General features: G+C 35.7%; 1 protein-coding gene across 1 annotated transcript in view; it reads right to left on the reverse strand.

Moving 5' to 3' along the window:
• Window positions 1–13,702, reverse strand: part of MYO16 (myosin XVI) — a 365,576-nt gene that overhangs the window by 40,942 nt on the left and 310,932 nt on the right. Inside the window, exons 29-31 of the mRNA XM_066176778.1 lie at window positions 8,370–8,466; window positions 2,788–3,034; window positions 635–942 (exon numbers count right to left, since the gene is read on the reverse strand). Coding sequence (XP_066032875.1) covers window positions 635–942; window positions 2,788–3,034; window positions 8,370–8,466 — 652 coding nt within the window. The remainder of the gene's footprint in view (window positions 1–634; window positions 943–2,787; window positions 3,035–8,369; window positions 8,467–13,702) is intronic.

The raw sequence follows: 13,702 nt of genomic DNA on the forward strand, positions 1-13,702 counted from the left end.
GTCAGGTTTATCAAGGAAAGCAGAATGCATTCCTTTCCTTCATCTTCTACCCATTCATTTCGAAGGTAAAGGAGAATAGAACAAATGAACTCAAAACCATGCTATGTGCACCATAATGCACTGGGACACTTTGGGACACTTGCAGCACTTTCCTTCTAAACAAAAATCACTGTAACCCAATTTTGGCAAAAAACCCCCAAACATACAAACACTGAATGCATAAGTTATTCATGTGAGCATAGAGAAAAAGTAGGAGAAAGTGTAATATTTAAGTCAGTGAAATTCAAGATTTGAGCATTCTGTTTTAGTCATGCAAGGTATTCTACCAGTTTAAAAGGTGAAATAAAATGGTCAGTGGGGTAGAATGGCTCATGTTGACAGAATACTTGTTTCTAGAGTGATTTCTATAAATAGGTTTTGATTGTTAACAAACTGGGCAATTAGAACACATGAGTACTATTTGCTGATTAGGGAACTAATGACAAATTGGCTAATTTTATTTACTGCCACTGAAATATTTCAAGGAAGCAGGACCTCTCAAAGGCATTTGACTGTGTTTAAAAGGATCAAAGTGAGAAGAATAAATCAATAACTCAGAGTAACATTTGCGACTGTCTATGCCTTTATGTCTAACCTTCATTAGCGGTTTCCTTAGAAGCTGCCGACAGGCAAGCACTAACAGCCTCGTAGGAGGCACTCAGTCGTGTGTTGGGGTCCCTCTTTGGCTTGGGAGGAGGCTGTTTCCTTGGTGATGGCAGGCTATTGCTATCATCCATGCTGAAAACAGAGTGCAGGGAGGGGGATCTGATGGATGACCCAGCCGCAGAATGCACCAAGCCATCTACTGCCATGGGGACGGGGACGGAGCTGGAGTGAAAGTGCTTCGACGTTCGACAGCCGGCAAAGCTGTCCTCAGAGACCTTCCCACCCTTGTCTTCAGCTCTGAAAACACAGAAAAGAGGCCCAGATGCATTATTCAAGCAATAACAATGAACCTGTTCATGCAAATGTAACAACAGCTTTTTGGTAAACAATCTCACAACTCCCCTGCTGTGTTGAGGGGATGTGTGTAGTAATCTTCTGACAAACAAATCCAGATCGAGCCGCTAGCTTTCTTCCATTTCCTGTTTCATGATAAATCAGGACACTGGCCCTTTTTCACACAAATGCAGCCTTGCTTAAGCAGTCTCATATTGTTGACCAGACATTCACTGAATGAATTGTTCACACTTTGATTGCTACACACAATAAAAGCTGAGTTTTTAATCTGAATGATAATTTCTGGGAAATCCATTTTAATAGAAAGTTACTGAGGCAGCAAATGCTGAGCCTTTATCATTATTTTCTAAAAAGACAACTATAAATTCTATTTAGATAATGCAAATCTTTAAAAAATAGATGACCTTTTTAACCAGCTATATATAGGGCTGCTTGAGCAATTCCATCCAGCTATCCCTATGTCTTCCAGTTTAAACTTAATTATTAGTTATTACTTTTAATAGTATTTATTATTATTTACTAATTTTATTATTATTAGTTAGGTTTAGTTTTATCAATTACAATTCAGTTTTTCAAATTTTTTCCTTTTTTTTGCTGTTTGAATACATATTGAGAAATAACCTCCCAGCCACTTCTGACAAATTGATTTTTAACAAAAATTCTTCTAACATTTTATTCCTCCAAGAATCAAAACATTGAGACCCTTTTAACTTAGTATAGTAATATATTAGATAGAAGATGTCTATACTACCATTCTTCAAACAAATCCCCAAGCATTTGTCTTTTTAAATTGTATTTCTGCATGGCAAATCATCAGCAGAGCTGAAATTCATGCACAGGATATAGCCAGCTGCCCATGTAGCAAATGAAATAGCAAAAGATGAAAAAAGCATGGTGCTCAGTGGATAATTTGTTTTCACTGTAATGTTTAATTACAGTCTTTCCTACAAAGGCATTTCCTCCAATATGTAATCACTGAGATATTTGAAGCTAATTAAGCAGATGCACTGCCATTTTCACTTTTATTAAAGTCACTGACAAAAGCAATGATAGCAAAGGGAGCTGTTCTGGATGAAAATTAAGTTCCTACGGAAAAATAAACATTTACATGTCCAGCACGTTATAGACACATTCTTTCTATTGACACATACCGATTAACTGCAAGTGAAAACTCTGCCCATTCAGCTCACTAAGAGGGAAATCAGGTACTCAGTTTATAGAGAACGGCTCTCCAGCACTTACTGGATTTGTAAAACAGGTACTCCTGAAAACTCTGACATGAGTTAAAAAAACCAACATTTTCCCATTTTTAAATAAAAACATCGTCCTCACAATCAATCTACTTGTTTCAGTGAGAAATCAGAATTTCTTAGTCTGGATTTATTGTATTTTAATACTTTCCTAGCTGTTTTTCATTACCTTGGTAATTTCTCAGTGTTGGTGTTTTAAGTCAGAGGAATTTTTTTTTTTTTTCTTGTTTGGTCTGATGAAGTTAAACTGTATCATAGAATTAGAAGTATTTCTGTAAAAAAAAAGTGTCTCAGGGACTTGAATAAGTTCCTCTAAGCTCAGTGCGCCCTGAATAGGATACAGTAGTCTCCTTGAATTTCTAGACTTAATTACCTGATATACAGGGAAAAAATATGACCTAGTACTGATTTGGGATGAGCATATACTTGAGAATTATCTTGCAATCCCTCAGTCATTTCTACGGTTTTCTAAGCAGGGAAGGAATTAAAAAAACCTGAAGAAACTCATTAATTCTTCACAGCAGATGTTTCTCATTACCTTTTGTGGCCTTCTTCAGGCCTGTTCCTAGCCTCTCCCTTTTCCCTGTGGTAAGCAGCGTTCATCTCATTGCGGAGCCGGTCATTTTCCCGAGCAATGTCAGAGGCATTTTGAATCACCAAGTCATCATATGTTTTCAATCCCATGTCCTCAGCATTCTGCAAGAAGCTTTTGATTGAGGTGACCTCTTGCTGTTTGACGCTCATCTTCTGCAGCAAGCGCTGGCGAGCTAGAAATCCTCTCACAACTACCATAGTGGAAGGAGAAAATATGGACCAATGAAAGACAACTAATTGGGGAATTAACTTAATATCACTGCGTGTTCTGCTATAAACATGAGCAAGCCAAATTCAATCAGTATCTTATTCAAATTTAGGAAAGAAATCTGAGGGCATATAAATAATATAATAAAATGGAACCCTTTCTATGTTCTACTGCCTAAAAAAAAGTAGTGACAGTAATTTGAGCTATTTTGAACTATCATAACTCAAAATGTTTATTTTCACTCAATGTTGTTTTTATTACATTACAACATAGATGTAATAAAATGTGTGCATCCTACATATACACAATGTAAGATGTATACATAGATGTATACTACAGATGGTGGAAGCATTCATTTATACTGCAAAGGCCAACAGGTAATTTGTTTCAAAATAAAAACCTGGAGAAATTAATTGCAGTGAATGCAATTAGGAATTAACTGACTGCTGTTGGTCAGCTTTAAAACATGTTTTAAATGTTTCAATATACCTAATATCCCATCAAAATCACAATCAACACAGGATTATTTTTTGTTTGACTTAAAGACCTTTCACTGCTCATTTCCTTTCAGATAAAACAATTAGATTAACTTAATGCAAATTTCTCAAATGTATCTGTCACATCATATCTGCATTTTTCAGTTAAAAGTTTTCATCGACATTGCATCAGCTTCATGTATCTATTAGACTTTTTATACACACTCTTTGTCAGCTTTATGCTGGGAAAAAATTTTAGTGCATCTCTTATAATAGCTTTCTGTATCACTTTCCTATGCATGTACATTCATTACAACAAATCCTACCCAAATACCACCTAGTACCCTGGATTTTCTGAACTACAGTTGGTCAGAAACACAAGGCACAGGGGTCTCTGTGGTCATAATAAATTGGGCACCATTTTAATCCTAGTGTGCAACAGGTGGTGTCAATATTCTCTGAACCTATGTTTTGGCTTAGAAGGAAGAAATACACAAACTGAAAATACTGTTGTTTGAGTGAGTGTTAGTTTGTTTTAAGTTCCACAAGACAATGTTTCTTTCCAGATCTAGAACCATGGCTGTAGATCTCACAAGGAAGAACCTGTTTTTGAATAATTTTTCTGTTGCATTAAATATCCTCGGTTTTCATCACTTAACATGTATCAAAATCAGGTCAAACTTCATCATTGTCTCTCATGGTTACTCTCCTTCCGGTCAACTGAAAGTTTTTCGTCAGTGAAATCAGCAGACAATAGCCTGTGTAAGATGTTTGTTTGAGTTTGGGGGAAGATACTGAGAATGTTGATTGCAGGATAAAAAAATTAAAATGCATTAGGTATTTAAAACAATATAGTCAAATTTCAGATTTAGGATCACTGCAGAACAACATTAAATGATGAAAAGTAAAGCTGAAATAATCTAAAGGAAAAATGTCAACAGAAAAAGATACAATTAGTCTTCTATGAATATAAAATGCTATTGAATAAAATAGATAGCTAAAGCATAGGGTAATGTAAGGTACTTTGTATCATCTTCTGATGTCTTGTTTAGACACTAAAAAAATACTTATTTTTTAGAGATGTTCAGTGCCCAGCTGACAAGATATAAGAAAGGCTAGTGTTAAAATACTGCTTCTATTCAAAATTTTTTGGGGTTGAAAACCTTCAAATTCAGATACTTTGAAATCATTTCTAATAATAATAATTTATGATAGACAGCTTTGAAGGTTTATACTTTTATAATCACAACCAATCAATGCCTTTAATTACATTCCATAAAATCAGACTTCTTTAAACCCTGAAACATTAATGCACTTACCCAATTTACTTAAAAAGGAAATAATTAGTACAGTTATTGTTGACAATTTTATGAGGGTATTCATAATAAAGATGTTACTGAGTCTCAATCTAACGGTTACCATTACAAAAAAGAATGAATACATGCATAGGATATTATCAGAGTTCACTGCTCACAAATATAAACATTTTGAAAGAGCTTAATAATAATAAAAAAGCTATTTCCTAAAATATTCTATTAAATCTATCTTCTGCAGAGCAAAAATAATTAAGCATTAAATCCTAGGTGACTTTGGAAAAAAAAAGATCTGTATTTTTAAGTAACATTTTTACAAGAGTCTCTGTGTCTGTGTATGCTATTAACTTGACCAAAAAACAAAAAAAAATATTGGTAACACCACCAAAGTTGGTTAAAACAAAGAAATTAAGAGATCAGTTCTCTGATAGCATTGTTAGCAGGCATGAATGAGCAGCTTAGAGTAGCCTGCTAGAATGGTCCAGTAAAATGAGATCCAGTAGAGCTAATTGTAACATTTAGAGATAGTACAGCTACTCTGAATTATGCACTTTCACCAAAAGGAAGAAGAAACATTCAACAAAGCTTTATTAGGAATGTTTGGCAGATAGACATCCCTCTTTTGCACACATTTTCATGAACTGAGTACTTCAGGTTTTTCATTAGATGATAGACATTTCTCCACACTCCCTTCTCTATGATAATAACTTGAAAGATTTTGGTTTGGTTAAACACAAAACAATTTTATAACCTAAGAAACTGCTGTGAAATGAAACTGTCAGCTCCTAGACTTTTTACTGCTCAGTTTCATCTACTACCGTTGGGTACTGGGTAGTATGATTGCCTTGTGAATTTGCTCCTCATTTATGTAGATCTAAAATAATTCTCACTTATGCAAATTAAAATAATTGAGGTTAGCACCCACAGGGCAAAAAAATATCTAGTACTTGAGAGTTCATCTAAGGATGAGGATTAGAATAATCAAAATTTCAGTAGACCATGGATCTGAGTTATGTGAGAAATTTATTAACTATTGTGTATACAATGTTTTCAAGTTAATTCTTCATTTACATGAACTCTGATGGAAGAACCTCAGCATGATTTCCCTTTCTATGGGTACAAATAATTTTCGCAGTGACTCAGGTCAAAAAGTATCATTTGTAGTTCTCATACCTGCAGGAAAAAAAAATTTGAAAGTCTCTAAACTTACACATACATTTATAAGTAAAAGTGTTTTTACACATGCTTTCACTTTAGTTTGACCCCTTTCTTTGCTTGTATAAGATAAGTTTCAGGATACCAGAAATGACTTTTCTGGTTTGCTTTGTTTTGGGTTTTTTCCCCCAAATCTAGAAGAAGGGAATGCTAGTTAGATTTGAAGTAAAAAGAGTGGATAGTAATTTTGGGCAAGACCTGCTTCCCCTAAAGCTAAGCTCTTATCTGGGCATACGATGCTACATTTAATGCCTGATACAGAAATTAGAATCATAGAATCAGAATATCCTGAATTGGAAGGAACCCACAAGGTTCACTGAAGTCCAACTCTTGGCCCTGCACAGGACACCCCAAGAGTTACTCCCTGTGCCTGGGAGTATTGCCTGAGCAGATCTTGAGCTCTGTCAGGCTTGGTGTTGGGACCACTTCCCTGGAAAGCCTGTTCCAGTGCCCAACAAGCCTCAAAGTTTCATGACGATCCTTTGGGCCCTGTCACTGGTCATGAGTGAGAAGAGATCGGTGTCTGCCCCTCCACTTCCCTTCACAGGAAAGTTGAAGGCTGGTTGAGGTCTTCCCTCTGTCTCCTCCAGACTAAACAGGCCAAGTGATTCCAGCCACTTCTTTAACAGCTTCCCCTCAAGGCCCTTCACTATTTTTATAGTCATCCTTTGGATGTTTTCAAACAGCTCTATTTTTTTTGTTATTTTGTGATTATTGACTAGTTTGGCTATTATTCAATATGTTTTCAGGAGAGATCTAGCTTCCAAAGTCCTCTGTATGTAAAGGGTGAGGGGATAAAAGTGCATTGGGACTGACACCATTCCTCAGTAATAATGGTCACTATGTAAGTGTAAAGTATATGAATACCAATTTCAGGATAACATAAGAGCAATCGACTGGTACCCTACTCAATTCTAAACCTGCTGGAGCTCTTTGGCATGCTAATTCTGCAAGTTTACAATTGCACCTGTTTGCAAAAGGCAGCTTCTTTCATGAGCTAATGACATGAGGTCGATGTCTAACTACTATGTACTCATACAAGTTCCTGATTTTCTCAGGTTTCCCAGATCATAAAAGGCATGCACATGAGCCATAGCTTTAAATACACACTTCAGGCAAAAACGACTTTTCAAGTTACCCTAATTAAGGAGGATAGCAGCAAAACCAAGAAAAATATTTCATAAGAAGCCAAGAAGCCCTTTTATCTTCATTCATGAGGCAGGCTTTGGTGATCTGTTCTCTTACTCCTGTAAAACATGGACATATCTGAGGATGGCTTAAATTTTAGTGTAGGGTCATACAGAAGCATTCTGTTTGCAAATTGGATTCCAAAAGGTAAATACTTGTTTTCTTTGGTAAGTCAGCATAAGAAGGGAAAGAGGATAAACTGTTACTGCTTTTCAAAATGCATAAATACAATAGGGGTATTTGCATAAAAAAATCACACCCAAGTTACAAACTCAGCTGAACTGCAGTGTGTTACCTGTAATTCTCCATGTTCTGTACTGTTACCATTTGAATTTCACTTGCTTCAGATTTTCTCTTGAGTTCCTCTTTTTCACTACATGCTTACAGTGAGGAACAGATAATTAAAATGAAAGGGGTTTATATTTCTTAAGTTTGCAATGTCATGTGTTTGACAAAAAAAAAAGATAAGGTTTTGTCTTTTTAATTTCCTTTAAATAGTTGAAAATGTAAACTGTTGCAGACATCAGCCAATTAGGTAAATAATGAATGGTGTGAGAGAAGCTTATTCAAACAAAGCAATATTCATATTTTCAGCAGCTATTTGAGACTTTGATAGGAAATGGAGCATAAGTAACAGGAAAACAGGAGACAGTGGATAGTACCTCCTCTAAAAATATGTCAAAAAATGTCAGTGACCTTAGGAAAAATGCAGGCATATAATGGGGAAAAATACGGACAACTAAACACACTAACTTATTAACTTTGTTTTTAGTGTTGATATATTTGAAAATATTCTAATTTTGTATCACTGTTACAATATTTGATACGCAAAAAGAAAGTAAAGGTGATATTAATACCTTGAAAAATCACTGAACTTACTCTGAAAAGAAAATATTCAAGATCCTCCAAGTTTTATTACATTCAAGAGTTTGTCATAAAATTATGTTTGACAGACAGAAAGGGCAAGAATCACCAATGCTAATATAATCTCAAAAATCTGTGTATATCTGTTGGGAAATATATAAAATATAGCAACTATTCAAGGTGAAGAAAATCTCTTTGTTATGCAATATTCTGCTCCATGTACAAAGCAACAGCTCAGGAATACTTGTTCTGTAACTGTTACCTTTTTGGCAGGTGATAATTTTCTTCTGAAGTTGAAGGCACAAATCATTGAGATGGTCAGCTTGCCAGTACTTAAGAAACACTTTTCGGACTCCTATCTAGAATACAAACAGCAGAGAAATCATCAGCAAATAAGGCTGAAATAATGACAGGTAAATAGAGATCACATGTTAACAATCCAACAAAGGGTTGAAGTAATATCTGCAATTTAGGAACAGTACAATGCCAATTCTTTAACAGAAATGCAGTTATCACTTGGTTGAATAAAAGATGTATTTGTAAAGGATGAACAAGCTGTCAGACAGATAGTTCCACTTCAGTTCTAAAAATATCCAGAACAAATAGTTCAATCTTCAAGTTAAATAAAGTTGGGGAAAAAAGCATCCTGAATCTAATTACTCTAATGTGTTAGACAACATAATAGAAAATAAGGTTCAGGTCTTATACAACAGAAGGGCATGTGCATGGAGAAAGGTGACAAGACAAACCCATGTGGAACAAAAAATGGTGAGATAGCTGCCATCTGTGAAACAGGAAGAACTTAACTGAAGTTGGAGAATGGGAGAAACTCACTGTCATTAATGACAATAATACCAAATATCCAGTAAAATTATGAATTCTAGGTCCCAGCCTTGCTGACTGAAGCTGTGCTTTGGGTCTCCTTTCAGGATCAAAGTCAGAGACAGAGGGACTCATTTGTGAAAAATAATCTCATAATTATTGATTCTGGTTTTGTGTAGTATCCTGGTTTAATTCATCTAGTTATTGAAGTAACAATAATTAGATTCCCTCACTCCTTTAGAGACAAATTTAGCTAGTTAGACTAAAAGAAAACACCTTTCTTTTGATACCTTCTGAACAAGCTCAAACAATCCTATAAAATTCTTTTCTATATCATCTTCAAAAGCATTCCTTTCTAATAGACCTAAAAACCACATAGAACCTTAGCAACTCTAAAACCCACATACAACCTAGCAACAGGCAAGTAACTGGAAAAAACCCCAAACAATAAACCAATCATTTTTCTCAGGAATTGTGTCGAACTTTCTTCACTTCATAGAAATAAAAGGAACAGTTCCAGAAAGCTGTGCTACCCTAGAAGATTCTAGCTTTTGCCTAACTATTAATTTTTTTTATGGCTAATAGACATTCTGATTAATTAACACAAGTCTGGAAAAAATTGCAGAAATTCATTCCAACTTTTGTTTGTCTCCAGCTTACAAGCTCACTCTCTTCTTACTGAACCATCGTGCTCCACCACTGTTTTTTACTTTAGATCTGGGAGACAGGTATTTGGAGGGTTAATTGCACACCCTTCCAAATTGTTTTTGATCCCAGCACTTGCAGACGTACATCGTGGCAGTGTTGGATGACTGAAAGCGAGGATATATATTCCACGGCTAAATTCCATTAACTACATTCAGAAATGATTGTGGCAATTTCTTTTCCCTTGGCTTCCTTTCTCTCTACTATAGAGAACAACTATTTTGAATCAGATGTTTTAAAAAGTCTGTAATCCTGAAGTTTGAGCTAACAATGATGGTGCAATTGATAGTCTTTTAGTTAAAATCAGATACACTCAAATGGCAAAACTGGAATGCTTTCTAATTTTATTTTAATCAGTATCTCTTTTCCCCAGTAAATTAGTCCCTTTTGAATTATGGCAAGGTGTGTGGAAGTAGGTGACAAAAAAGGTTTTTTACTTGTCTCTCCATTGTAGAAACTCAGAAATAGGGCATAGGCTTTCTCTGTATGGTGGTTAATCTGAGGCAATCTCCCTGAGATCCAATTGTGCAGTCAAGTGCCGCTCTTCGGGACATACTCCTATCTTCATTTTCTTGACTGATGACTTCCAACAAAATTTTTTATCTTACGTCCACAGCTTTCAAAATTCTCTGTTCACCTGGTTATCTTAACTCTTTGCTCACTGAACAGTTTTTTTCCCATCCATCTTGTCAAACCACATACTGAACCTGCATTATTACTAGTTTTGGCTACTATTATCTCCATCGTCTTGCTTACATTGCCTTAAATACAGAATTCCTCTTTAAAAAGTAACTGAATTATTTTTAATATCATTAGCTGTAATTATTATGTGGTTATTGTAATTATCATTTCATCTGAGCAGCTCTCAGACAAAGCCTGAGAACAAATACTTAATAAAATTATATTCCTCTACTCCGATTAAATTTTCTCTTTATACTCCACCTTTCCTTTCCATAAATCCTCTACATCACACGCTTTTTTACCTCCTGTCTCAGGCCTATGCCAAATCATCCAATTTTTCCTTATTTCTGTCCTTTGTCCTTAATGACGCAGAGTCCTGGCTTTTCCCCTTACTACAGCAATACTGATACTCTGGCAGTAGAAAAGGGGATGAAAATTCACACTTTCAAACCTTAAAAAAGGTCTTATTACTAGTAATGCCCATGGCAAAATTAACAACCCCATTCCTAATTAGTCTCATTATTGACACACTGGTTGATCACATTTAGGCTATATTTGAAATGTGTAACTTAACTAAACAAAGAGTTGCAATTTATTGCACAGTGTGTAGACACAAAATCACAGTCAAGACAATTGCTGAAGCTTTCATGTTGGTTTAGCTACCAGTGTCTGGCACTGTAGTCACAAAGCTATCTAGGGGACGTGCAAAGCCTTACTGCTCTTTTCTCTCATTCTACGCCCTAGGAACAATATAAATGGAGATTTTGTGGCATCACTTATGCTATGAACTTCATTAGTAGGAGCCTGCTACAATTTTTAAGTGAATGAAGAAATAAAAAATGTCAATATAAATCCATTTTTACATTCAGATAAAAGCTATTTATAGATTTTTACATCATATGCCAGGTCTACAGAGAGCAGAGCTCTAGACAGCAGCATGTATAGCAGAAACTGCTATTACATGTTTGATTGTGTTAGTACAGATAGAAATCTCTGTTGCTTAGTCTTTGAAGTAAATCTGAGAGCCTCTAAGGCTGACCAAGAGTACAAGATAGTCTCACTGCCCTCTTTACAGTTCTGATGTTCAGTAAAAGCAATAGTGCTGAAAAATATTGGAATTTCACATGTCACAATATCAGAACAGTTTTTGAGGCTGTCACCTGTCTTCATTCCGGTCTCTTTAATCACAAAATGTTTCCTGCTTGCCTAGGGGAAAAAAAGGTTCAAATGTTCTTCCACTAAAACACTCACTTTTCAATATTTTTTTCTGGACTACAGAGTGCTCTCATCTGAGTCTTAAATTTTAATGTCATTCAAACTCCCGTAAAAGTAAACCATCTGTGAATTACAGTCATAGTTATTTTAATTAGGAAAGCATTAGGATTTAAAATGTTATTTTTCAAAATGACACATTTTTTAAAGACTGAGTAAAATTGTCATTAATGACTACCAAAGCTACAATTGCTACTACAGGCCAGCTTTTTCTTTTTTTTTTTTTTTTTTCTTTTTTTTTTTTTTTTTTTTTTTCCTGGAAGAGAAGAGAGAATGGGAGGGAGCTGTTCTTTCTCTTTTTTCTTCTTCTTTTTTTTTTAATTTTGCAGAAAAGGTGTAGGATGTAGAAGTACAGACATTCAAAACTACGGAATGGATGCTGAGATGGTGTGTAGGTGGCATGGAGGCAGTATTAGCTCATACTTAATAGGTGTCAAGGGAATGTGTAAAGCTGTTCTTTAGTTTAAAAAAGGCAATTTGTGGGAGTGCTGTGTGTTTCTGGCAGTACTTTCAAAATAGCTACCTACAAAAGACAGAGAACTATAGTCTAATGATATTTTACACAATGACACACATTTTCACAGAGCATTAATGAAATTTAGAAAAAAGCCTTAATGCTATTGTAAAATGTGTCTTCTTGCAGTGTACATGTCTACAAAGATATTATAAAGACAAATACAGGCCACTGATTTTTAAGGACTGAAATTTTTTTTAAATGTTTACTCTCTTTGCTTGGCTTCATACATTTTAAAAGTGCTTTTTTTTGCCTCCACAAACTAGTGGCATTGCACTGTGGTACATACTGAATAAACCTACATTTTAGCATAGTTTATTTATGGCCTTAATATAAAGCATGTGAGTAGTCTGGTATTCAAGCAAGTGACATCAAGCATTTATATATACTCTTGTCAGCTGCTGGACTTTAGGGAGAAAAACTGTCATTCAGGTCTCTGGGAAAGGGCAGAATAATGGTTACTCCTTTTCCCTAAACTGTACAAACCTCACAGCTCTTCTTACTTGTGAGGCAACATGAAGAATTGTCTTACAGGAAAGGAAAGGAAGTGATCAGGAAATATAAGATGCATGTAAGAAACACTCAGTAAGGGAAACTCTACTCCAGTTTTACCTCATGGGATCTTGGTGTTTACCGGACCTATTATTCTAGTTTTCAGAATTCTAGAAACAGACACAGCACCAAAATGTGGTGGTATATCCTCCTCCCCACTTCCTCCCCAGGCCTCCTCTTTGATCTCATTCCTAACCTGGGCCAAACCACTCATTATTAACACAGAAGAAACAATAGGAAAGGGTGTCTTGGCATGAATGAGAAATACAGGCAGCAGGTGCCAGGGATAGCAATGGCAGGGGGAGGAAGCACTAAGGCAGGAGACTGGAAAACTAATCACAGACAAATAAGGGATGAAGACTGAGACCAAATATGAAACAAAGTATCTAGAAAAGTGTCAAAAGGTGGGAGATGTGGGAGGGGAGATAGGAAGAGGAAGACATGGAATCCAGATCTGATATGCAAAAGCTATCATAAAGAAAATTGAGTTAGCCATACTAGTAATCCTAAGAAAAACCTGAAAGATGGATGGAGAGAAAAGGGATATATTCTAGAGGGAAAAAAATATATTTTTCATAGAAATATGAACTAAAAATAGAGCTTTGTGTTGAAAGAGTGAGAGCTTGTGGCCATTCTGAGGCCAAAGTCAACCATCCATCCTATTCTCTGGCTGAAGGGAAGCATGGATTTGTCTAGTGATACAGTTTAACACTTGGCAAGAGTGTTATGAGCCACCTGTAAATGTATCAACCTCTGAAGGTCGAGCCCTTGAAGATTGGTTTAAAATAATCTTGGTGAGACTGCTCTTCAGAGGTGTTTTGTAAAGTAAAAGGTTTAAAAAATGAAAAATAACAAATGTTACAGAAAACAAAAGAAAAGCCATGCACAGGTGTTCAAGAAAACCTCTGACAACCTGCTAGAAACACTCCAAAAAGCCCTTTACTTCCTTTGTGCTCCTTCCCAAATACTTCATGTTTTAGGAGGGACACTTTGGCGTGTTGCCAATAGAGAGAGGTACAGGATTTGAAGAACAGTGACAAGGTCCAACA

This window comes from Chamaea fasciata, unplaced genomic scaffold (genome assembly GCF_029207755.1).
Source record: "Chamaea fasciata isolate MVZ Bird 193981 ecotype frontalis unplaced genomic scaffold, bChaFas1.0.hap1 SCAF_2, whole genome shotgun sequence".
Classification (NCBI taxonomy): domain Eukaryota; kingdom Metazoa; phylum Chordata; class Aves; order Passeriformes; family Sylviidae; genus Chamaea; species Chamaea fasciata.